The sequence below is a fragment of the Bubalus kerabau genome, chromosome 5, assembly GCF_029407905.1.
Source record: "Bubalus kerabau isolate K-KA32 ecotype Philippines breed swamp buffalo chromosome 5, PCC_UOA_SB_1v2, whole genome shotgun sequence".
NCBI lineage: Eukaryota > Metazoa > Chordata > Mammalia > Artiodactyla > Bovidae > Bubalus > Bubalus kerabau.
This window is the reverse complement of record NC_073628.1, coordinates 55028229-55055157: the sequence shown is the minus strand read 5'-3', so window position 1 is coordinate 55055157 and position 26929 is coordinate 55028229. Positions and strand designations below refer to the sequence as shown.

The window sequence follows — 26929 nt, the reverse complement described above, 5'->3', positions numbered from 1 at the left end:
CAAACACTGGGTTCTGAGGATAGGCAAACTCCGTAGACAGCCAAAAATACAGTTCAGTTTATAACCCTTTACTGATTACCTACTAAGTGCCAAGCACTATATGCCCAGCTGGGGATAGGGTTTACAGAAATGAGTAATAGTCTCTTTAGCTTGTTTGTCGTCCAGTAACTGGGTAGTGCTGCTGGCTTGACAGCTCTCAGAAAGCACCAGTGGCCCAGATGAACTTCCTTCAGGTGCTGATTCCTTTGGCAATCTGCAGGCATCCGGATCCCTTATTTGGTGTCCCATATTGAAACCGAGTTCTGAGGGCCTAGATGCAGAACCAGGTGGATTGAGAGGCAGTAGTCAAAATGGAGGCTAGAAGTCATTGACAAAGGAATTTTTGAACAGTGAATGGTTCCCTGAAACTCTCCTCTTGACCTGATCTTGCTCATCCCCTCCCTCCATCCTTTCTCCCCAGCCTACCTTGCAACAGAACAGATGACTAAAGACCTAGTGAAAATCCCACCTGGGGATACTGTGTTTTTTGGTAGATCTTAGTTGGAAAAAATCCCAATCAATGTTTGGCCCCTAGACTCTACTGACTTCCATTGTCAAGTATTATTAAGTGTGGGAATATAAAAGTTGTTGCTTTCTCAAGGCCCTGTTTTCCGGAGACTGTCCTGTCTCACCCTTTCATTACGTACTCTTTCTCATGCTATTAAGACAGATACTGTGGCTGACGCGTCAGTCTCAGCAGATGTTGCTCTGCATGCAGAACAAACTTCCTTATCTTCAAAGCCTTGCTATTGCTTTGCTGAGCTCTGTTACTAAATTCCAGATAAGTTCTCATTGAATATGCACTCAGTGTTTTCTCGGGGAGTTGCTCTTTTGAGAGCTCTCCCTGCGCTGTCTCTCATAATCCTGTGTGGTTGTGAGAATTAATTCAGTGCAACACCACCACATTTAAGTATGCTAGAATTTAAAAAAGTTAACATCTGTACCTAATGGGTAGATTTGTCCAGGCTATCTTGATCTAGCTATGAAGTGTCTCTTATGTCCAGTTGCTAAAACTAGTGTTTTCCATTGTAAAGTGATTGCTTTCTGGATTCAAAAATGATGAGAAAGTTATCTGTGCATTATTTATAACCACCCTCACATTAAGGCCACTCTGCTTCACTCATGAAACGAGATTTTGCTCCTTATGTGTGCTCAGTAGCTCAGTCGTGTCCAACTCTTTGCCACCCCACAGACCATCCATGGGATTTTCCCAGCAAGAATACTGGAGCAGGTCGCCATTTCCTTCTCCATGGTATCTTCCCAACCCAGGGATCAAACTCAAGTCTTTTGCAGCTTCTGCGCTGGCAGACAGATTCTTTACCACTGAGCTACCTGGGAATCCCTTGCTGCTTATACACCTGCTTTATTTTGAGCAGGCAGTCTATCAAAACTTCTTTGTGTTTCCAGCTCTTAAAAGCATGCCAGGCATAGAGTAGATGCTTACATGTATTAAATTGAAATGAAATATGTCTGGAGTCAGGAAACGAAACCCGGTATCCCAGACCCCTCTCATCCTTACAATCCCCTGCCACAGATTCAAGCAGATTGGGCCACTGCAATTAGCTGGACTCCATATGAATTGAGTGCAACCCTGACAATAAGGTGGTCACCACCCCCTCCACTGGGCCTCGGGCCTTGTGTTGTGAGAAAGTGTTCGGTCTTTGGAGTCATGTAGGTCAAGGTTCAAATCCTTGTTTTACAATCTAATCACTGTATACCTGCGATCCTCTATTTTCAACACAAAGTATCTACTGTGATTACTAATGAGATAACATCTGTAAACCATCTATCTGGTTTATAGTAGGTAGTAAGCAAAGGCCCATTCATTATATTTAATCTTTTTAAAAACTTAGAAATTTCTGAGGAGATTGGGTCCCTAAGAAGGGCTTTTCATATTATGTCAACAGTTCAAAACCTACTGGAGCAACCGAAAGTTCCATTGTTTAAAATTCAAATTCTAAATTCTTCAAATTCAAATCTGAGGCTTTCTCAATTAGTATTTTTTAAAAAAACAGGAGTGAGTGTTTCAAATTCAAACCTTGTTTATTGTTGATGGAAATGTAAAATGGTATGACTACACTTTTGAAAACAATATGGAAGTTCCTTAAAAAAGATACAGATTACCATACGATCCAACAACTCCATTTCTGAACATATAAGAAAAAAGTAATTAGAAGTAGGATCGCAAAGAGATATTTGTACACCAATGTTCATAACAGCATTATTTGCCATAGCTAAGTGTAAGCAACTCAAATGTACATTGAAAGATAAATGGATAAGCAAAATATAGTATATATATATGATAGAGTATTATTCAGTCTTTAAAAGGAAGGAAATTCTGACACCCGCTACAACATGGATGAACTTTGAGGGCATTATGCTAAGTGAAATAAGCCAGTCTCAGAAAGATAAATATTGTATGATTCCATTTGTATGAGTCATGTAGAGCAGTCAAATTCATAGGGAGAGAAAGTAATTCTTTCTACTCTGGTGGTTGCCAGGGGCTGGGGGAGGGTGAAATGGGGCATTTTTGTTTAGTGAATATAAAGTTTAAGTTTTGAAAGATGAAAAAGTTCTGGAGACTGGTTGTATAGCGATACTTAAAACTTCTGAACTGTGAACATTTTTAAGATAGTAAATTTTATGTTATGTGTAATTTACCACAGTTAAAAAAATTTTAAGGGGTGTTCCTTGGATGTTAGCAGGAGGCAATTAGTTGAAGAACGAACATTTCAGATGCATGGGTTCATCTAAACTACTGAGATTCTAGGAAATCCAGATTCTTCTAGTACCTGACCTTCCAATTTATCCTGATATATCTAACTGCCTGCACGCATCTGCACTGGAATGCCTAACAGGCATCTCTAACTTAGGCTCTGTCCCTCCCTATCTTTCTAATGTCAGGAAATGGTGCTACCACCCGCCCAGTTGCTCAAACTCAAAATCAAGGACCCATCCGTCACTTTCCATAACTCTTTCTCTGGTCCATCTTCAAGACTTTTCAACTTGTCTAAACATACATAGTTCCCTCTTTCACGGCACTGGCCCAATCTGCTGTTATCTCTCAACAGAGGAGAGCTAGAGCTCCTGCTTCCACACTTTCCTCCTTTTCACTGCACAGCAGTCTCTCCCATGGACTTTTTAAAATGTAGGTCAGATCTTTTCACTTTCTCTCCTTAAAACAAGTTTTTAAAATACATTCAGAATAAAAGTTAAATCCATTCCATGGCCTAAAAGTCCTTTCATGGTCTAGTTCCTGCCTGCTTCTACGACCTCATCCTCCCCTTGCTCAGAGTCTCGACATCTGTAAAATGGGTAATAGCAGCAATTATCTCTACCACAGACTGAGTGAGCATCAGCTGTGTCCTGGGCCAGGGACCTCACACAAACTACCTCATAGAGACCTTACTGCAACTCAACAAGGTAGTGTTAACCTGAGGGTCATGAGACTAGGTGGGTGTGCATGATGCTAGTTCATGGTAAAGTGAAGTGAAAGTCACTCAGTCGTGTCCGACGCTTTGCGACCCCATGGACCATACAGTTCATGGAGTTCTCCAGGCCAGAATACTGGAGTGGTAGCCTTTCCTTTCTCCAGAGGATCTTCCCGACCCAAGGATCGAACCCAGGTCTCCCCCATTGCAGGTGGATTCTTTACCAGCTGAGCCACAAGGGAAGCCCAAGAATAATGGAGTGGGTAGCCTATCCCTTCTCCAGGGGATCTCCCCAACCCAGGAATCAAACTGGGGTCTCCTGCATTGCAGGCAGATTCTTTACCAACTGAGATATGAAGGAAGCCCTAGAGCACAGTAAGTGACTAACAAATATGAGAGCCCCTTTCTACCCTTTTATCCCAGTGGGGAGAGAGAAATCCTACAGCCCAGACATGTCTACACTGGTCAGGGATGGAACTGGAGCCAGAGCCAGCTACCCTGAGTCCTCTCCCTTGTCCATCAGCCTAACCACTTGCCCACAGAGGGCGCTGGAGCCCAGAAAGGTGAGCACTCGCTCTCCAGTGGGACCCTGGGTTGCTGAAAGAGTTAAGATGCCTCTTGGCAAATCCTGGCCCTCCCTATCCCTGCATCTGCCCTATGGGTTTAACGAGAAATCCAGGCCTTTGTAAGAGACTGTACAAATAACCTCCAGAGCACCACTAACTCATTCAGCAGAAAGAGACCCCAAGCTGCCAATGCTTCAGGGAAGATAAGTGAGTGGAAAGAAGGTGGTTTTTATAGCAATTTTGAGCAGTTGAGTGTGAGCTCCACCTCTGCAGCAGCGCTGAGAAAGCCAGGATCTGGGCTCCTCAACCTCTCTCTTCATGACGTCTGATTAGGAATTTGGGGGCGGGCCCTGGCCTGGCACAGGCGCGCACACTCTCAGTAGACACACTCACTCCTCTCCTGCTCACACGCTCTCCAACCAAGGAGGCCAGACAGAGGGACGTGGTCACTCTCTGAAAGATTCAACTTCAAGGTAAGTCTGTCATTTTCCTTCAGATTTTGTCCCTGGTAGTTCCATTAAAGGAGCAAAGGAAAGAGGCTGGGGAGAGGGGACAGGGCCCAGGGCAGAAGGAGCAATTCTTTCTTCCCCATCTGGACCACGTCCCAGGATGCTAGAGCAGGGAAAGGGAGCTGGAGGAGGGAGTTCCCACATGCCACCTTTGTCTGACGGTTCCTTTCTGACTGTTGGGGAACCTTCAGCTTTCAGGTGTGAAAAAGTGAAGTGCCAGGTATCTGGGGAAGCCAGCTCTGCCCCACTACTACTCAGAAAGTCCACCATCCTAGATTTGTGCCCTGCAGTCTCTTCAGAGGGGCTGAGGCACCTAAACGCTCTTATATGAGGGGATAGGGAATTTTGTGTAGTGTTTGTGTGTGTGTGTGTGTGTGTATGTATGTGCTTGTGTGTTGTTGGGGTGAAAGGGAAAAAACACACAGAAGTGTTGAGAGTTGACCAGGTCCAAGGAACTGTGAAATGGGGACCTAATTCAGGTTACAAAGCAGCTTTTGGTTTCACCTCCTGGACTCTGATAGGAAGGAGACATGCTTCTCTAGAATGGAAAATGAAAGAACAGCAGTAACTCCTGAGTATGCTCCCCCCAACTCAGAAAGTACCAGTCCTAGAAGCTTTCCACCTCACAAAACTTGGAGCACAGGAACGTCTCTAGCATTGGGGGTGAGGTGGAGAGGATTTAAGAGTATAAAGCCTGGAGCAACATTGTTAAGAGATAGGGAAGGGGTAAAGAGAGGCATAAGGTCCCCAACAACCCCTTTCAGCAGTCATGACACTGAAAGAGAGTCGAGAGCGCAGGATGCACAGCCCTGGAAGGCTTGAAGAGGAGGGCTGCTCTTGCCTGCCAAGGTGCCTAGTTTGGAAGGAGAAATGGACACAGAGGCTCACTGTGCCAACCTCCAGACAGCCACCCTGGGCCTGCAGCAGCCCAGAGCAGAGCATGGAAAAATGTGCTACTGGCAGTGGGCCACTCTGTCCGTTTTCTCCTGGGCAGTGCCAGGGCCCAGCCAGCGTGCCCAGGCAGCGGGCGGCTGGGGAGGCTCCCCAGGAACACTGTGGGCTCTTTGTCTGAGGCTTCTGAAGATGACTGAGGCACCTCATTCCTGGAGCCCGTGGGCTACTGGGATGAAGCAGGCCCGAGGGACTCACGCGCAGGGGACAGAGAGGTCTGAGGGAGACGGTGGCCAGAAAGGGACCAGACTGACTGTCACCCCCAGGGCCTTCTCATCAGCTCATGGGCTTCGACGTTGGCTTTTAGAGTCCTTTCTTTCTCTTGTCCCCAGCAAGGGCAAACAGCACCGTGAACAGCGTATGTGACTATGCCCAGACCAAGAAAGGTTCTAAAGTTTCTCTACCCAGGGGTGACACTCAGCCCTCTGGAAGGTGCTCATTGCTCGTAAGGGCTGTGCAGTGCTCTGGCTGTCAGTATCCAGAGTAAGACATCCAGCCGGACAGGCTGCCCTCCTCTTCCATGCCTTCAGCTTCCCCCTCAGGGGACATCAGACTCACACTTCTCTCCAAGCCTCACTTGCTTTCGTCTCACTAGCACACAAGCTCAAAAGCAGTGAGCTGCCAGGCAATGTGGGGCCCAGCAACAGAGACTGGTAACCCAGAGGTCATCACCGAGGGCTTCGGATGGGAGAGCAGGACGACAGAATCCCATTCTAAAGTCACGTTCCCCTGGGAACACTCAAGAGTCTTCAATTCCTGTTCTATTGTTTGATGTTCCTTGTTATCTCTCTTGGCCTCAGCTGTCTCTGGCATAATGTCCATGGCGGAGCATGAGAAGTACTAACACTTTACTAGATGCCATGGAAGACAGCCCAGGGCACTAAGACTTCATGCTCTCAATACCCCCTCTAGAACACAAGGGCCACACTGGGGGGCCACAGGCCCTCTGAAGAGAATCTGTAACTACTGTATGATGGCCCTTGCCAGCCAAGTTGCAAGTATAGCCACAAACTGCCAACCAGAGAGTTTCCCCACCAGCAGACCGTTACAGGTTCTGGCACTGTTACAGATGCTGGTATCACAAGCCCAAGCCTTGTGATGGCTGCAGGGGACCACACCCTTCCCCAAAGACTCAAAACCAGAACTTCCCAAGTAGTTCAGATCTTCCCCTTTGAGACCTCAAGCCACTCCTGGGTGTTTCCCAGAGATATGGAAAGAGCCAGAGGGTTTTTCCCTTGGACTCTTGGCAAACATTATTCCCTGGGGAGTTCAAACTGAATGTAAATTCAGGCCCAAATAGAACCCATCACCACCCCCACTCCCATGGAAGTTGCTGTGGGCTTTCTCGCTTCCCTAACAGTACCTTCAGGTTGCTAGAGGCGCCTATGGGCCTGCTCTCTGAAGAAAAAAAGAAAAGCAATACCTCCATTCAAGCTCCTTCTGATCTCAAAGGCTCTGTTTCTGTGACTCTGTGAGCAGACGGAAATGCACCTAGCTCCCCCAGGGAGCCAAGGCTCATCCGGACCAGCACGTAGAGGCAGTGCTGGGACGGGCCCAGAGGAGGCGGAGCAAGGACTCTGCTTGGAGCTGCTTTCTGCTGAAGGTCAGGTCTGCAGAGCTCAAAGCCCAAGGCTCACCTCTTCTGCCTCTCTGACTCCCTGGAGTCTCCTTCACACCTGATTCCTCTATTTTCTCTCCCTTCTTGCAGAAACACAAAATGCAGTGGGCATCCATCCTGCTGCTGGCAGGGCTCTGCTCCCTCTCCTGGGCCCAATATGAGGAAGACTCTCACTGGTGGTTTCAATTCCTCCGCAACCAGCAGTCCACCTACGACGATCCCTATGACCCTTACCCCTATGAGCCTTATGAGCCTTACCCCTACGGGGGAGAAGAAGGTCCAGCTTATGCTTATGGCTCTCCACCCCAACCAGAGCCCCGAGACTGCCCCCAGGAGTGCGACTGTCCCCCCAACTTCCCCACAGCCATGTACTGCGACAATCGCAATCTCAAGTACCTGCCCTTCGTCCCCTCCCGCATGAAGTATGTCTACTTCCAGAACAACCAGATCTCTTCCATCCAGGAGGGTGTCTTCGACAATGCCACTGGGCTGCTCTGGATTGCTCTCCATGGCAACCAGATCACCAGTGATAAGGTGGGCAAGAAGGTTTTCTCCAAGCTGAAGCACCTGGAGAGGCTGTATCTGGACCACAACAACCTGACCCGGATACCCAGCCCACTGCCTCGGTCCCTGAGAGAGCTCCATCTTGACCACAACCAGATCTCAAGGGTCCCCAACAATGCGCTGGAGGGGCTGGAGAACCTCACAGCCTTGTACCTTCATCACAATGAGATCCAGGAAGTGGGCAGTTCGATGAAAGGCCTCCGATCATTGATCTTGCTGGACCTGAGCTACAACCACCTTAGGAAGGTACCTGATGGACTGCCCTCAGCACTTGAGCAGCTGTACCTGGAGCACAACAACGTCTTCTCAGTCCCCGACAGCTATTTCCGGGGGTCACCCAAGCTGCTGTATGTGCGGCTATCCCACAACAGCCTCACCAACAATGGCCTGGCCTCAAATACCTTCAATTCCAGCAGCCTCCTTGAGCTCGACCTCTCCTACAACCAGCTGCAGAAGATCCCCCCAGTCAGCACCAACCTGGAGAACCTCTACCTCCAAGGCAATCGGATCAATGGTGAGACGCTGGCAAAGGGGAGTGGGGAGTGCTGTCTGTTGCATTGGAAAGATCTGATCCTGAGTGCTGGGGGCAACACAGAAGAATTAGAAGTAGGAGAACCAAAGAATATTGATGAAGCAAGTTGAGAACCCTGCCACATCCCTGTACAAAGTGGTACATTGTGGCATACTCTTAGACTGCATGGCAGTGCTAGGAAAAGTCACTGGGCAGTGGGTTGGTATGGAAGAAGAATTCTCAGAAGAGGTAAGTCTAAATTTAGGTCCTGAGAGATAAATGGGTATAGGCTGGAGGAACATAGGACTGAGCCGTCCTTAGAGGCGCCATCGCCACAAAGGGACCGGTCATTTACCAAGTCACTTTGAGGGGACGGCTAGGAGATTCCCATGTCTCACAGGAAGGGGTCATGTGTCAAGCTGTGAGAAATGAGTTTGGAGAGGTTTGGGAGGGGGTGGTTCATAGACAGGGGCATTTAAGTTGAGGAGGAAAGTGGGCTGCTAAGAAACCTTGGTATCTGTACTTTCTCACTGACTCCAGAGAGGACGAGCTCTCTGTTTCCCCCCGATCAGCCCAGTCTTATGCTTGGGTGCTTGTGTTTTAAACATGCAGCCGGTGGATGGGAATTTGCAGCCTCTCAGAGCTGCGTGCGGCACTTGCTCTGGCTGGCTCTCCGGGAGCACGAGGAGCCCCTGGTGGCAGGGCAGAGGGCTCCCTGGGTGACACGAGCTTGACCCCTGCCAAACCCTGCAGTGGCGAGCAAGCACAAGGCCTCCCCAACACTCCCCACAAGGCCCACGGATGGCCTGTCTGTCCGCGAGAACCAAAGTCTCCATTTCCGACTGGACTGTCCAGGTGCCTTTCGGTCCCTCTCTGGGTCTTGTGTTCACAATGTGCTTACACTGCACCAGAGCCTCTGACATCTCAGCCCAGCTGGAAAGTGCTGAGCCAGCATTTACTTCTCTTCCTCTGCAGCAAAGTACCTCTCTCCCTGAGGGAGGAAGGACTCATTAATGGCCATTGGCAGAGGGCTTTGAAGTAGAGCCTGCTGAGAGCAAACAGCACCGTCGCAGCATCAAAGCACAGATAGGACTGAGGCCACAACCTCTCCATGGATCCTTCTCTCTCCTTGTGCTCACAGAACAGATCACTCACTTGGCAAGGTGTTAACAAGCCAGACAGCCCCCCGAGTGAGAGAGGCACCGGTCCCAGAGGTGGACCATGGGTGGGCAAGCTGAAAAGGTGTCTGGTTCTCTACTTTGAAGTGCAAGACACCATCATGTACACCGAAAACTGTTCTGTATTTAAAGTCTCTCTTTCTTTGGGGAAGGTCTTCCTATTCCCAAGGCAGGGTTCTCTAATCTCTCATATGTTGCATGATGTAAAAGCTTTGACATTTACTTGTAGCTGTCTATCAACCCACCCAGAAGTGACCACTACTTACCTGCTACCCACTCTGAATCCAGGAGGAATGTCATAACAGAAATGTCATATAGTATATGCTGTGCTTTATCAGAGTTTGACCTTGAAAATGTGACAGAAGAACAGCTGTCATGGGAGAGAAGCCAATAGTTACTGCCGAACTGTATAACCAGTGAAACTTGGGGTGGAAAAGACTCCATCACAGCATCTTGTCACTCTGCCTTCTTGCAGAACCACATATGTTCTTTAAATATAAGGTGGTTCACTTCTTCCAAAAGCTCTGCCAAAGATAAAATCACATTAGTCAAGCATCCTAAGGTCTTGCAAGAAAGTTTTTCCTAAGTCAAACCTAAAAATGTTCAGTGTCTACCCCAAATCCCTTCTTGTGCAGTTTAAGCCAAAGCTCCTGTATCTGGTTGTCTCCCTCTTAGTCCTTTTTTGGGGGGTAAATAACACCAACACCTTATTTTTCTTAATTAGTGGATTAGTACATTAAAGGCTTTGGTTTGGGACCTGGCACACAACTGAAAAAGCACTTGCTTTTCAACACACAGTAACTATATTTATAAACTTTCCCCCTCATTGTCACTTTGACGTTGCCAGATACAGTTTTATTTTATCTTTTGCATTGCAAAGATGCGGAAAATGAGACACAGAGAAGGAAAAGCAATCTCTTCAGGTCACCCAGATCATGTAGTATAGCCTCTGTCTTTAACATCAGAGGGCTGAGAGCCAGGCTTCTCTGGCTGAGAAAGGAAGGAGTACATCTCTGATTCAGACCACCAGCAGGAAAGTGAGTTCCCCAAGCTCAGCCACTCATCTGGGCAAATGTGAAGGAGGTCTCCCTGCAGGGGACCCACAGCAGGGGTGGGTAATGAAGGTAGGATTGAAGCAACCCTTTGAGAAGAGAGCTAAAAAGACAGGAGCTGAGTGCAGGGGAATTAAGCCTGGCTCGCTCCCTCCCTGTTTCTTTCTTCCACTAGTGCCTCCCTCAGTTTTTCCAGCCTGGCAACAGCAAGAAACACAGCTCAGAATGTTATTCAGTAGCTCTGGGATCCAGTGGAGCAGGGCCAGTACACCAGGAGGAATTTGGAAAAACTTATGTCAAAATGTAATCTGGGATGGAAAGTGTCCTCCAGCATCTCCAAGCAAAAGCCCCTGTCATATTCATGAACTTAGGACTAACACGGGGGCTCACAGTGCTCAACGTGTGGATAGAATCTATATATGCTGACTGTTGAGCAACTCCTAAATGTGCCCCATATTTATATTTGCACAGTTGGGAGCCAGGACTTCAGCAGACAGTCTGAATGCCCCAGGCTGGTGTAGAGAATCCATTGTGGAACCTCTAAGTGCAGTCACCCAATACAGCTGGAAGGGATATTCAAGCCAGGCCACTTCGTTTTTCTCTCCAGCCCAACCCACTCTGCCCGTTCCACGCAGACACCATAGACCCAGACTTGACTCAGCCTCGACTCTGCCCCAACCTGTCCACTCGGACGTCACTTGATCTATTGCCTGGGATCAGAAAGGGGACGTCCAAAAGCATTCCGGATCTCCACCCGACCCTCCCTGAGTGCTCTCTAAAGAAGGATATTTCCCATTCTTTTCATGATTCTTTGGTTTTTCTGTCTTACATTTGTAGCACATGTTAATTGGCTGCAGACTTACCCCATCTCCTCTTGGTCAGTTCTTAACAGAGACTGAAAACAATCGCTAGAGCTAATTTCAAAAACTATTTCTTCATCTATCTAAGCTCTCCATAGAGAACTTATTTCCACACCCATAACCGCAATGCCTTTGACAGTCACCCCAGGAAGAGAATCAGGAAAGCCTTCCTCCCACTCCTCCTGCCCAGCTCCAGGCTGACACACAGCTCCTGACCACTGTGGCAAGCAGAGGAATGCCTCTGGTGGAAGCAAAAGCAAGCCAAGCTCTGAGTCTGCCTAAGTGTTACAGCCCTCCAGATGTAGCCTACCAAGTCCTGACAAATAACCTCACCCAAAGTCCCTTTGGACCCGAGCCATCTTTCTGATGCTCTCACATACCATATTGAAGGCAGCCTCTATGGGTGCCAGCAGCTTTTTGGTGGTAACTTTTCTGTCCCTGCTGGAGTTTTGGGGCTTCCCTAGTGGTGCTAGTGGTAAAGAATCTGCCTGCTAATACAGGAGACATAAGAGATGTGGGTTCAATCCCTGGGGTGGGAAGATCCCCTGGAGGAGTGTATGGCAACCCACTCCAATATTCTTGCCTGGAGAATTCCACAGACAGAGGAGCCTGGTGGGCTACAGACCATGGAGTTGTAAAGAGTCAGACATGACTGAAGCAACTTAGCACGCACGCAGGCTGGAGTTCTAGCTGAGTTCTTATTTTAATCCTTCAAGTTCCTGACCCAGTAGGATAGAGACAGAGGTAGTTGATTTGTCCAAGAGAACAAGCAGAGGGAGAACCGGGTGAGTGGTAGCTGAAGGACTTGTGTTTAAACCAAACAGAATGATTGTATTTATTAGGATTATAGGACTTGGAGGGTTGGGGGAGAATCTTCAAACTTCTTTTGAGATTACAAAAATGGAGAGTAAACTAATCATATTAAATGCAGGAGGCAAGGAAATTATTTGACTTTTGAGCTCCGTGGCAGCTCTGTTCATCTATCTCCTTAAACCTCAGGGCCGAGATCACTCCTTTGTCTGTACTCAGAATGTACATGGGACAACCCCCTCAAAGCTCTGCACTCAGAGGCACTTGTTTCTCAGTCCAAGTTTTCTCTCTTTAATTTCTTTCCACTTTCTCTATCTGCAAACTGTTAGGAAATATTCAAGATTTAAGTCCTTCCACCTACCCAGTCTTCCTTCTCAAAGCAATTGGGAAACGCCCTCCTCTTCAAACACAATCAAGGGAGAACTTCAAAGCTGCTAGGGTTCCTCTTTGACTGCCTTCTGCTGCCACCTGCTGCCCGCAGAGGGGAAAAGACCAAGGCCTGCCAGGAGGGACCTTCCAGGGTTTTGGGGCGTGGGGGGCATGGGTAAGGAGGTTGAGCTAGGCAGGCGGGGACCTCACTCTATCCCTGGCTCTGCTCCCCAACGGGTGCAAGTTTGACTCCGATCCTGGGAAGCGCCTGCCCCACCCAGCCAAGCTCTCCCCTCCTCTTAGAAGCTTCACAGACACCGTGGGGCTTTCCTGCGGTCCCAGGACCCTGATCTAGGCTCTCCCCATCCCCGCCCCTCTTGTCCCCACAGAGTTCTCCATCAGCAGCTTCTGCACCGTGGTGGATGTCATGAACTTCTCCAAGCTGCAGGTGCTGCGCCTGGACGGCAACGAGATCAAGCGCAGCGCCATGCCCGCTGACGCACCCCTCTGCCTGCGCCTGGCCAGCCTCATCGAGATCTGAGCGCCACCGGGCGCAGGGCCGTGCCCCCACGCCTCTTTGCATTCGGCTTGATGGTTTGGTTTGGCTTTTGATGGAAGGTCTGGGACAGACCGTGTGACAGAGGTCCATGGGCTCTCTCTCTAGTCTTCTTCCCTGTAGGCAGTTTTAGGTGGAGTCAGGGGACAGGCAGCCTTCTGCTGAGGGACATGACACGTCCGTTTCCAAGACAGAAGTGGTTGGCAGAAGGTGTAAACCCTGAAGTCCCAGTCCCCGAAATCTCATTACCCTCAAGGTCTTCACAGTGATCCAGTGTCCTGAACCATTGCCTGAGCAATAGAACAACTGTGCTTTTGAAGTAATATCTGACTCTGAAGGCAGCACCTGACTGCTCCCCGACGTGCTGGGCTGGTCGTGCCCATACTCTGGGCTCCCACTTGCTGCTTCTCAGATATACCTCTTGCCCAACTGCTGCCTCCTCAGTCCACCTCATCCACTCAACCATGCCCCACAGACATCTTAGGTAGAGGCAGGAGAAGCCAAGACGTATGCACAGCTGCCCAGTGACTGCGCAGAGAACTCACAGTGGTGGCTGAGGTTGGAAGGACACCAAGAGTCCCCTTTACACCAGGGGTCACCAGTGTGATGATAATATTCCAGGCTTGATGTGGGAGGAGACAGCCAACCTCAGACTTAGCTAAATGCGTGGGGCTATATTTTAACAACTGGGCAGTTCTTTGAAGGTGGGTCAGACTTCAGAAAAGGAAAGCGACCTGATGTTGCTTGTTACCAGCATCCATAATGGAGGCAAATACACCTTGAATTGGCTGAACTGAGGAGGCAGCCCGAGTAGTGCCATTCTTGCCCAGCACTCTCTGCATTCCCAGCAGCTCCCTACTTGAGTTTTTATCTTCAAAGGCAGAGGCCATGTGGCTCTCAAAGTATGAGAGAGGTAATTTGTCCTTTTATGCAAGCAGAAAGGTCAATAACCTGATTGGAGAGACAGACTCCAACCAGCCCTGGACTTGCCACCCTCATTACTGAAGCTGGCTGTTGCTTTATAGCTTGGCTGGAGAGCAATTAATCTTTCCCGTTTCTGAAAGTAGTGCTTCCTGGGGACCTAACCCCTGCTTTGTGGGGTACCACTGGGATGGGGCCATCTGGGCAGCCATGGGCAGAGACTGCTTGAGGAGAGCTCCCTGCACAGATGCCGTTGCTTCCCTGATACCGTGTATGCTTTGAAGCAGTTCCCTGAAGAAAGAAGAGGGGATCCTTGAACTATGTTCTTGCTCCAGAACCTCAAATCCACAAAAGCCAAACCAGCTCATTTCAACAAAGAAGCTCTGATGTGAGGGGCAAGGCTGCCCCTTGCCCCAGGGCTCTTCAGAAAGCATCTGCATGTGGACACCATCATGCCTCTATAAAGGATCCTTATTACAGGAAAAGCATGAGTGGTGGCTAACCCAACCAATAAAGTTATTTTACAATTGCACGTGCAAGAATGGAGTCATTTAAGGCAAACACAGAGAAAGATTACTTTAAGGGGACCTCCTGCCATCACATAGGCCTCAGACTGGAGGAGCTCACATTCTCATCTATTCTGCTTGGGCAGATGTAGCTAACGGTTTTTTGTATTTGTAAGTCACCTGTGTCTCTACAGAAAACTTCGTGCTCTGGAAGTTCTTTAAATCTAACTTCAATTTCACTAGCTTCACATTTCCTTCCGTTTGGTCCCCAAGAGATAAAGAAAAAAACTGTTTTGCTTTCCAGTCCCCCCGCCTCCCCCATCGCCCCCCACCCCCCCACACCCACCAAGTCATTCTAACATTTTTCTCCTTCAACCATTCTCCCTTGTCTACCCTGTAATTCTGGCACTGGTGGGTCTAGGGTATTGTCTTAAGTGCCCCTGCCCTCTAGTGGCAACCATGCAGAACTGAGGGCAGTCAAGTACTGCAAAGCGCCTGAAGAGGAAACTAAGCAGCCAGTAGCGTGGTTCCATTCCTGAGTCAGGAAGCTCATGGCAACCCCCTCCAGTATGCATACCTAGAGAATCCCATGGACAGAGGAGCCTGGCGGGCTACAGTCCAAAGGGTCACAAAGAATCGGACAGGATTCACAAAGAACTTGGCACAGCACAGCACAACCCATCTGCTCTTTTGTTCAACCTCTCAATGCACATTACTTGAAAGCCTTTAAGAACATGATGCTTAGCAACTGTTATGTAAGTCAGGAGGGTGGGCTAGCCTTGTGCTTTAAGGACAAATCATCATTTTCTAATAGTGAAATAACCACAACTGATATTTATTGAGCTGAATATATTATTTACTGAATACATTTACTAATGAATTCTGTGAAATTCTGTGCCAAGTGTGTTACAAATGATACAACTTCATCTGAAGCCAGAGTGAGCTAATTTGATTATAATCCTCGGGAGCAAGAGTTAAGCAGGGATTTGAGAATGCAAAAAGATCAGTCACAACTTTAGCCATCCACCTCTTCAAGCACAGCAAGGTCAGTACATCTGCCTTGGTGCTCCAGTTCGGGGAGATGCCACATGAAGGAGGTGGAGACACGGACACACAGAAAGGGGTCCAGCCACGCTGCAAAGACGCATCCCTTGGCTCTCAGTTTTGCTTTTTAGCAGCTCTCATGAATATCCCAACCAAGACTGCAGGGCAAGAATCTAGAGCCAGGCTCAGCCGTGATGCAAGGCTTCCCTGATTTCTAAATCCAGGGCTTCTTAAGTTGACAGCAGGACTGGGTTATCCATCAGGCTCAGTCAGCTCTCTTCCTTTAAGCTGCCACTTATTACGGGTTAGGTGTTTTACTTAGGTTGCCTCGTTAGCGTTCCTAAACATTCTATGCCAGAGGAGCTATTACTTTCAATATTTTATAGGTGGAAAGACAGGCACATAGAGGCTGAAGTCACCCAGGAAGGAAGCATCAAGGCCAGGATCTGTGCCCAGGCCATCCCCAGCCTGCCAGTCTTGCTATCCTGTCTCTACCGCGCTAGCCTGAAGACCTCACAGTTCCTGGTATATGCAGAACTACTGGAGTATGGAGGAGACTTGGGGGTAGATGGGGTGTCACAAGTTGGCAGAGGCCATCTGACTTTATTTTTTGTGGACCTAAATTCATTCTGCTAGTATTCACAATCCTTTAATAAATTTTCCAATTAAAATTCACTCTTCATCAATAAATACTTACAATAAGCCCTTGGTCAGGCAATGGAGATACTGTAGACAACAAAAGCAAGCCTTCCCTGCCATTGGGGATTTATAATCCAGTGTGGTGACAAGCCCTGAACTAAAGAATCACCTGAAGACCACATAGTTACAAATGAGAAAGGGCTGTAAAGGAGATGAGGACGGGTTTACATGAGGAGTATCTAGAGGCCTGGCCTAGACTGGAGGACCGGAGCAGATATGAAGGGAGATGAAGAGATGAGAGGAGAGTCCATCACAGCTAACAGAATACATGGACTTCCTAATGCAGGGAGCCCCCTAGACACCGAAAGATGACAAACATGGCTGGGGGCACAATGACAAGGAACGGCGAGACTAGAGCTGTAGGCAGGGCTAAAACCATCTACTGCCTTTATTCTATTTCAGACACAAGTACCAAGAAACTTGACTAACATTCCAAGGCCCAGCTCGATTCACATTTCTGTCTTCAGCAACTAGTAGGCAGCATCTCACTTCACACCATCAGGCCCTTCCCTGGAATCTTTCAAGGCAGCAGTCTGTTCCCACTTTCTCCTATCTGGCTCAGACCAGTACACTGGACACGTAACAAACAATCAAAACATCAGAAGGTGTGGTGTAACCAGGGAGTCCTGACCTTTGTGGCAGTCTGCCAAAGCCTATGGACCTCTTCTCAAAATGTTTTTACAGGTATAAAATAAAATGCATTGGATTCCAAAGAAAACCAATTACACTGAAATACAGTTATCAAAATTGCATATTCATGTAATAAATAATGAGATCCAGCAACAAATCTAACCACAGTCATCTCAAAGTGCAGACGAGCACAAGTGGCATTTCTAAGTATCTTCAGTGACTGGAACGTGATATGAAAATACACCCAATTTCAGTGGGTTACAAAGCTTCAGGTTGCTAATATTGATATAACTTGGTACCTTCATAACTGGAATGCTAAATGAAGATTGAGTGTTTTATCATCCAAGTTCCAGGACCCTCTCCAAATTGAGCCATGGAAAGACAGGCAGAAAGGCAAATCATAGCGGGAAGGCAAGAAAAGAAGGCAAATCATTGTCTTATCTTTCTACGAGCACAGCTCAATCATTCAACAGATTTTTTCTTTATGCAAAACCCTGAGACAGATAATATTAATTGCTGGTGCATTTAGTATGCACCTTTACATTCATGAAAGAATGAATGTAAAGGTCTCCAGGTTCTTGCTGTGGAATTTGGTGGAGACAACAATCACCAACCTGTAGTACGCCCACAGGCGAAGTAGAGAATTGTCTGTCTTTAAACTTCACACGGTAGCACTTTCTTATTACTCTGCTTCTTTCAGTGAACATTGTGTTCACGATTTATCCACACTGATTCTTGTAAATTCCAGTTCATTCATTCCAACCATGTTATGGAAATACTTTATTTCTCTATTCTTCTTTTGAGGGACATTTAGATTATTTTCAATACTGTAATGTTAGAAACAAATAAAGCAGTAAACCTCCTTTTACCTGTCTCTTTGACACTGCATTTGAGAGTCTCTCTAGAGTTGACATCAGGATTCCTTAACAGCACACTACTGGCATTTGAGTCTGAATACTTTTTTGTTGAGAAGGGGTGGGAGGACAGGGTGGACTGCCTGTAGAATGTTTAGTAGCATCCCTGGCCACTATCCACTAGATCCCAGTAGCATCTGTCTCCTCCCCAGTCCAAATCAAAAATATTTCCAGAGTTGCCAAATGTTGCTGGCGGTGGGGGGCGGGGGGAGGAGTACCACCTGTTAACAACCACTGGTATATATGCCCAGGGGGGAACTGCTAAGTTGCGAAGTACGAACAAATTTTCCTCTACTTGATGCTGTCAAACCGCTCTCCAAAGTGTTAGTTGCTCAGTCTTGTCCTACTCTTTACAACCCTAAGGACTGTAGCCCATCAGGCTCCGCCATCCATGGAATCCTTCAGGCAGGAATACTGGAGTGGTTAGCCAGTCCCTTCTCCAAGGAATCTTCCTGACCCACCTAGAGACGGAGCCTGGGTCTCTCGTATTACAGGCAGATTTTTACCATCTGAGCCACCATGTGTACTCATACCAGTTGTACCTGAGTCCCCATTTTTCCACATCCCCATGATGCCAGTAGCTTCAGACTTTAGTGATTTGGACAGTCTGATGGATGAGACTTGGTACTGATATTTATTTTAATTTGCATGCCCGTCTTTTATTGTCAAAGATGATCTATTCCTTACACTGATCTATTCCTTCTTAGAGGCTATGCTGAGGCTTTGTTGACAGTCCCCAAAAAGAACAGGTGCTAACCCTGCTGGTCCCGCACTGAGAATCTGGAGCTGGAGTCTGCCTGCTGAGCATGCAGCAACAGAACTGGTCCTCCACGCAATCGAAGAGTAGGTCCCTCCACCAAGAAGGCTGAGGGAGTCCACAAAGAGGATTCTGTGCTGTGGGGAAAGGTAAGCAACTTGCATCTTTTCTAGTCTACCTGGCCTGGGGAGCAAACAGCGATTAGAAGGGGTATACTAGCACCATTCTTTTTGCAAAAAGGGAGAGGAAATGGCCTCTTTTGCTGGGCACAGAGGAAGAACACCCCCAGTGCCCCACCCAAAGCCCGCTCCAGAGCAGCCGCGGCGGCTGCAGTGGCGGCCCCGCGGCAGCTTTGTAAACAGTGTAAGCAGTGTCGGCGGCAGGTACGGGGGGAAAGGTCAGGAGCACGAGGCATAAGTGAAGGGCAGCATCAAACGTGAGCAGGAGAGGAGGCCCCTGTGAGTACACTGGCATCTCCCCATACTCAGGTCGCAAAGCCTCAGGCCATGGCTGGTGAACACTGGTGAAGGCAGCAGAGAGGCTGCTTTGTAAGACCCCATACTCCACCAAGGATGGAAAGGGAGAGGCAAGAGGCCAGCAGATGTGCCAGTTGGAGCAAGGCACATCCACGTATCGGCTCCATTGTCACACCACCAGATCATCCCTTATTGTAAGATAGAAGAGGTGGGGATCCCATAGTCAGTACCCACATCATGTCATGTGTTAGTTGAGCAACCTGGTTAGATTGAAAATTCTTTAAAGGTAGAGACTGTGTCATATAGCCCATAACAGTTAGCACAAAGCAGGGTTCATAAGGCTTAATAACAACTGTTAGAACACATTTGGGGGGGCCAAATGGAAATAGTGGCATAAAATAGATTTAATAGCCTGTTACACACACACACACACACGTTTTTTGTCCCAAAAAATATCAAGTACCTTCAACAGTATATTCTATTTTCCCAAAATATCTATAAAGTAAGGAGACAGGTCTGACTCACCCATTTTACAGATAGGGTAGTTGAGACCAAACACTTTATTGACTTGCCCCTAATGGCACAGACTCAACACCGAAAACCAGGTCTACCGGCTTCCCACTGAATTACACCCCAATGCTTTGTGTTGCATCCTTGTGTACCTTGCCTCCTCCCTGTTGCCAGCATTTGGGATTACTGAGATGTCCCAGACATGATTGCTTTTGTTCTTAACAACACAACATATCAACAAAGGTCACTTCTGACATCAACAGGGCACGGCAGGTGATGGAACATGGCAGGATGACCATGGCAGGACCAGGGGTCCGTGAGCACTGAATTGCCAGCCTTTGTGTTCACTGAAGAAAATCTATGGACCAGTGTGTAGCATTTGGAGAAGCAAAGACTGCAGAAGAGGTGAGTTTCTGAGAAGACAAGAAAGGACTTCAGTAGAACAGATTTAGGAAAAACAATCAAATCTTGGTGTTAATGTAAGTATATGGAGAGATCAGGTAAGGGCACTTCAGAAGTCCATGAAAGAAGGAGAATGTTAAATCCTATAAAATGGGATTATTGTAAATCTTCAGATGCTGCTGTTCTAAAATTTTTGAAAGGGATGAATCTGAATAAAGTTCTTGAGGAAAAAAATAATCCTATCTTGCCAATAGGTCTCTCCCTTTATAAAATTCATGAGCTAAAAGCAGGATCCATGTGAATGCTGGGGGCTATGAGAATGTGCTAAGTGTTAACCTGAATCTTAAATTGCTTTAATGATAGAAATTTTACATGTTCCTAGAATCTAGGTGTTACCTCTAGCACCTAAACCAAGAATGGAGGACTGACAGTAAACGTGGGAAAGGAACACTCCTTCCTTCGTTATTAATACCTAAAATAATATAATTTATTAGGCATTATGTCAGACGTTTGTCATAATAATGCAAGGAAGTAGGTGCTATACCACCACTAGCATTTTTCATTGGTAGAAACTGAGGTTCAGAGAGGTTAAGAATCTGCTCAAGGTCACACAGCCAGTAAAAGGCAGATCTGGAATCGCACGCTGTCGCCGTCTCTAGAGTCTTAATCTTGTTGCTACTGTACTAAATTCTTTGAATCTGTACTTGTGTGTATGTTTGTGTGTATTGAGGTGGGGAACAAGGTTATTCGAAATGCTCTGTCTTACCGAGTTCACAATGTATAGCCTCAGAAATGCATACTCTACTAAATCTAGGAGGCTGCTGCCAATAAGGTACTGTGTAATAAAACGGATGGGTCATTTGGTTTTAGAAGGTGGGTGAGACACAGAAAGGCGTCCGCACATACAGATAAGAACACAGAAGGGCCCTAGTGACAAACGTGGGAAAACAAATGCTCAGATCCAGAGGGGCTTTGGAAAGACGGCCGAGGAAGTTCCATAAACCCAGAACCTCCAGAATGACTCAGAAAAGCCTGCACCAGCCTTGCCGTCCGTCAGGCTGTGGGGGACGTCTGAGAAATGAGGGAGACCTTCAGACTGAAGAACCCGAGACGCTCCGGCAGCAGCGGTAGAAGGGAGGGGGCGGGCACAGCGGCCGCTCGCCGGCCCCGCCCCACCCCGCCCCCGCCCGGCCCCCGGCCCCCGCCAGCCCCCGGCCCCACCGGCCCTTCCCTCTCTCTCCCGCTCTGTTAACGCCTCTCCCAGAACGCAAGCGTCGGGGAGAGCTTTGATTGGTTCGCTCTGACCCCCGGCCAGCCAATCAGCAGCTTGTTGCCGAGCTTCCCAGAGTGGGCGGAAGCTGCGGCGCCTGTCCTGTTGCCAAACTAGGAAAACCGAGTAGCGAGCGCGTTTCGCAGCGTGTCTAGGTCTTAGCCAACTCCTCGTAGGGACTGAGTGACGTGGTGAGTGGCCGCGGGCTCCTCCCTCGCCCCACATCCGGGAGGGAGGTAGGTAGACACCTGCCGGCCCTCACGCCCGCGCCCGGCCCGGCCCGCCCTTACGCCCGCGCCCTCACGCCGGGTACCCGGTCGCAGTTCGCCCTCGCTGGGGATGTGTGAGTCCGCGCAGCCCTCGCGGTAGTCCGCGGCCGTCCCTGGCTGACAGGCGTCACCGTTGTCCCCGGCGTGTTGAGAGTGGAAAACTGTGTCGCTGGAAGGTGCAGAAAGCAGCCCACCCCCGACGTTTGAGGCTGACCACACCGAGAAGGGAGGACAGGCTGAGGTACATTACATTGTGCCCCACGGTGACCAAGGGACCCCCTCATTCCTCGTGCTTTTGTGGCCTCGGCGGGGCTAATGAGAGTGAGAAGAGCCTCAGGAAGCAGAATTATATCTCAGGTCCCCTAGCCATTTGAATTTGTCATCCCGTCAATAAATTACTGCTAACAATAATGCCCAAACTGCCACGAAGTAAGGGTCTGGACCAGAGGGTATCAGAGCCCCACACCTGGAGCTGTGTACTCGTCCTGGTGAAGGTGGAAGGGGGTGCAGGTGAGACAGGGGGGCTACCCAAACAAAACTACTATTTTAGCAATAGCAAAAACCACACTTCAACCATAGCTCATTACAAATGGGAGAACGGGCAGAGGCAAATAACACCATCAAATTCCGTTTCACTCAGTTCCCATTGTGTAGCCTGTATGAATGCCTCCTGATCTGGTAATGGTAATGACAATAATATTTAATAACATTTATTGTGTGCTTACAAACAGCCAGACATTCTTCTTGCAGAACAACAGCTGAGAGCAGACAGGAGAACATGGCCACTGGAAAAGAATATATAGACCCACGCAAAACTCAGGAGGATGAAGGAACCAGGGGGAGAAACAGGAGTGTTAGTAGGACTGGACCTGCCCTTGGAGGGTGGGGGAACTGAAACAGGAGTCCCATCCCCACAGCGGGGCAATTGTCAGAGTCAGAGTAGAAACATTTAAGGCTGGGAGTGAAACAGCTGACCTGTGGCAGCCTAAATGGAATGAGAATCAGACAGTCCTTACCGCAGCCATAGAGACCCTGGACAGGGACGCAGGTCCCCTGGAAGGTGCAGCAGCTGGGAGCTGGAGTTTAGGGATTGTTGAGCAGTCCCATGGCGAGGGCTGCTGTTGGTTGTGGAGAGATGGATGAAGGGGATGTGAGGGAGGAGACTGTGGTGGGAAATGCCTGTGGAGGAAAGCTGGGAAGCCATGGAAGCAAGGCGATACTGCTAAGTCACACGTAGGGGGTGGAACCATCACCATAGCCTCGCTCTCCCCAGCCAGCATCAGCAGCTGAACAATAGAGAGGCTGGCCCATCAAACGTCTGACACACTGAACTACAGAGCAGGACCCTACCCAGGGTGCTCCTTTAAGTGACTGATGCGCCAAACTACAGAGTAGGACCCCAGCCAGGGCGGCCCCTGTATGTGCCTGATGTGCTGAACAACAGAGAAGGACCCCAGGCGAGGGAGCCCTCTAAGTGCCTGAATAGGCGGAGCTATGGAGAAAGACTGGCCAAAGAGGCCTTCTGATTGCCAGCTACCAAAGGCTCGAAAAAAGACTCCAATAGGGCCATAACTCCTGCAGCGGAGGCAGTCCTTGTCCCTACATACTTGGCGCTGCCAGGGTCCCCGCGACCCAAGCAGCTGCACCATCTACATGCTTACAGGGGCAGAGCTGCCACAAGCAAAAAAATTCTTCTGTCTATGCACACGGGGTCATGGCGGTCGTGTCCAGTTCTTTAGACCCTCTGGACTGTGGCCTGCCAGGCTTCTGTGTCAGTGGGCTTCTCCAGGCAAGAATACTGGAGCATATTGGCCACTACTGGTTGCCATACCCTCCTAGAGCACTATATTTCCTGCTGTCCTAGCTGCCAACTTCCCTGAGTACCTGATGCCAGAACCCTTGTGACCCAAGCAGCTGTACCACGTCCACACCTGGCCCTCACAGGGGCAAACCCAAGCCATCTAGGACAGCCTCAGGTGCTAAACCCCAGTGGACGACCCACATGCAGAGGTGGAAATAAAACCATGATTGAAACTCAGGGGCGGTATGACTAAGGAAGAAGACCCAAAACCTTCCCACCAGCTGTACAAGTAGCAGATCAACTAGGCAGACTCTGTGTCTGGAATATATAAAAGAATATTGAGAGTGCTCACAAAAGAAAACGCACTAGCTCTGATAGCTGTGGACATTGGAGGCAAGAACACAGGAGTAGCACCAGATTAGAATCTGACTTGTCCCCACAGCAGGTCCAGAGACCAAGACAGTGTTGGAAGGCACCCTAAGGGAGCGAGGTGGACTGTGACTTCCAGGGACGGAAAGGACCCTGACAGCAGTGACTCAAGAAAGATATTTACTATTCATATATTTTGACTTGTTCTGCAGTTTCTTTAGGATTTTTTTTCTTTTTCTGTTTTATTTTCCTGTGTTGTAGTTGTTGATTTTATTAGCACTATGGAATCTCATTAAGGTTTTGAGGTTTTTTTTTTTCCAATTACACATTTTCTTGTTGTTATAAACTTCTGCCTATACATTGGCCTTTTGCAGTTCTATGGAGTTTTGCTTTTATTTATTTTTTGTCCTACTTTTTTTTTCTCTTTCTACATTTTAATTTAAAAAAATTTTAAACCTATTATTTTTTCTACATTTATTCCTTTGTTTGCTTTTCCTACTGTTCTTTCCCCCTTGCAGTTAATCTTTAATGTATATAAATCTTCTTTATCTACCTCTATTTAACTTTGCATATCTATTCTTTCTTTACTTTCTTTCCTTTCCTCTCAACATATTTGTTAGTTAGTTTTTTTTTTAATTGCTTTATTCCCCACTTGGCACCTTGCTTTAGTTTTGTCTTCCAGTTTGTGCTTTAGTTAGTTTTGTTCTTAACTGGTAGATATCATTTTTGGTTTCCTTTGTTTGCTGGGTCAATCTGTTGTACTTTATTTTTGTTGGACTGTTTTGATTTTGTTTATGGGTGTATATGTGTATATTCCATTATTTTAAGTATTACTTGCCTGATTTTATAACTGCCATTTGTCTGGGGTTCACCTTTGGTTTCTCATTTTTGGGTATTTGCTTTAATCTCACTTAATGTCATAACAAACCACTTGTGGAATCTTCATTCCTGACCAGAGACCAAGCCTTGAGCCTTTGGAGTGGGAGCACTGACTCCAAGACCCTAGACTACCAGAGAACTAACTGGAGGGAGTATCAAATAGTGAGAACTCCCACAAAGGAAACCACTTGAATACAAGGCCTGACATCACCCAACCAAAAGTAGCACTGTGTGCAGGATGCCTCTTCCAAACAACAAACACAACAAAAATACAAACCCAGTCATCAGCAGACAGGATTATCACCTCACTCAGCCCTGCCCATCAGAGGAAAACAAAACAAAACAAAACTCAGCACAAACCTCTCCCTATACGAAGCTTACACAAACCACTGGATCAACTTTAGGAGGGCAGAAACCAAAAGGAAGAAAGAATTCAACCTTGAAGCCTGGGAAAAGGAGACCTCAAACACAATAAGTTTCTTTTTTTTTTTTTTTTTACTGAAAAGGCAGAGAAATACAGCACAAATGAAGGAACAAACTAGAAGCACAGAAGCCCAAATAAATGAAGAGGAAATGTGCAAACTACTTGAAAAAGAATTCAGATTAATGATAGTAAAGATGATCAAAAACCTTTAAAACAGAATGGAGAAAATGCAAGTATCAATTAACAAAGACCTAGAAGAATTAAAGAAGAAACATACACAGACAAACAATGCAATTACTGAAATTAAAAATACTTTAAAAGGAATCAATAGCAGATTATCTAAAGAAGAAGAACGGATCAGTGAGCTGAAAGATAAAATGGTGGAAATAACTGCTGAGAAGCAGAATAAAGTAAAAAGAATGAAAGGAACTGAGGATAGCCTCAGAGACCTCTGGGACAATATTAAACACACCAACATTCAAATTATAGGGATCCCAGAAAAAGAGAGAAAGAAAGGGTATGTGAAAATTTCTGAAGAGATTATAATTGAAAATTTCCCCAACATGGAAAAAGAAATAGTTAATCAAGTCCAAGAGGCACAAAAAGTCCCATACAGGATAAACCCAAGTAGAAACACGTCAAGACACATACTAATCAAACTAATAAGATTAAACACAAAGAATATTAAAAGCAGCAAGGGAAAAGCAACAAGTAGCATATAAGGAAAACCGCATATATTTAACAGATGATCTTTCAGCAGAAACTCTGCATGCCAGAAGGGAATGGCAGGATGTATTGAAAGTACTGAAAGGGGAAAAATCTACAACATGGATTACTGAAACTGGTAAGGATCTCATTCAAAATTGATGGAGAAACCAAGCAAAAGTTAAGAGAATTCAGTACCACCAAACCAGCTTTACAACAATTGTTAAAGGGACTTACATAGTCAGGAAATACAAGAGAAGAAAAAGATCTGCAAAATCAAACCCCAAACAATTTTTAAAAAATGTCAGTAGGAACATATATATCAATAATTACTTTAAATGTAAATGGATTAAATGCTCCAACCAAAAGACACAGACTGGCTGACTGGATACAAAAACAAGACCCATATATATGCTGTCTACAAGAAACCCACTTCAGACCTCAAGACACAGATAGACTGAAAGTGAGAGGATGGAAAAATATATTCCATGCAAATGGGAAGCAAAAGAAAGCTGGAGTAGCAGTCCTCATATCAGACAAAATAGACCTTAAAATAAAGAAGATTACAAGAGATAAAGAAGGACACTACATAACAACCAAGGGATCAATCCAAAAGGAAGAAATAGCAGTTGTAAATAACTATGCACCCAACATAGGAGCACCTCAATACATAAGACAAACACTAACAGACGTAAAAGGAGAAATTGACAGTAACACAGTAATAGTAGGAGACTCTAATACCACACTAACACCAGTGGACAGATCATCAACCCAGAAAATTAGTAAGGAAACACAAGTCTTAAATGATACATTAGATGAGATGGATCTCATTGATATCTTCAGGACATTCCATCCAAATGCAGAAGAATCCATCTTCTTCTCAAATGCACATGGAACATTCTCCAGGATAGACCACCTCTTGGGTAACAAATCAAATATCAGTAAATTTAAGATAATTGAAATTATATCAAGCATCTTTTCCAACTTCAACACTATGAGACTAGATATCAATTACAAGAAAAAAAACTGTAAAAAACACAAACACATGGAGATTAAACAATACATTTCTAGATAATGAACAGCTTACTGAAGAAATCAAAAGGGGAATCAAATAATTCCTAGAAACAAATGACAATGAAAATACAACTCAAAACCTGTGGGGTACAGCAAAAGCAGTTCTAAGAGGGAAGTTTATAGCAATACAATCCTACCTCAAGAAACAAGAAAAACATCAAATAGACAACCTAACTTTACACCTAAAACAACTGGAAAAAGAAGAACAACAACAAAAAACAAAATTAGCAGAAGGAAACAAATCATAAAGCTAAGAACAGAAATA

The 26929-nt window shown here is 46.8% G+C and overlaps 1 protein-coding gene and 1 long non-coding RNA gene across 2 annotated transcripts in view; one reads left to right on the top strand and one right to left on the bottom strand.

Moving 5' to 3' along the window:
* Positions 1-22636, bottom strand: part of LOC129652749 (uncharacterized) — a 31987-nt gene extending 9351 nt beyond the window's left edge. Inside the window, exons 1-2 of the long non-coding RNA XR_008714722.1 lie at positions 22429-22636; positions 9634-9891 (exon numbers count right to left, since the gene is read on the bottom strand). This is a non-coding gene — a long non-coding RNA (uncharacterized LOC129652749). The remainder of the gene's footprint in view (positions 1-9633; positions 9892-22428) is intronic.
* FMOD (fibromodulin) lies at positions 4340-14461 on the top strand. Its single transcript, XM_055581681.1, has 3 exons — positions 4340-4509; positions 7205-8192; positions 12848-14461. Exons 2-3 carry the CDS (start codon positions 7214-7216, stop codon positions 12997-12999), a joined length of 1131 nt encoding a protein of 376 aa, XP_055437656.1. The 5' UTR covers positions 4340-4509; positions 7205-7213; the 3' UTR covers positions 13000-14461.
* Positions 22637-26929: the final 4293 nt, after the last annotated feature.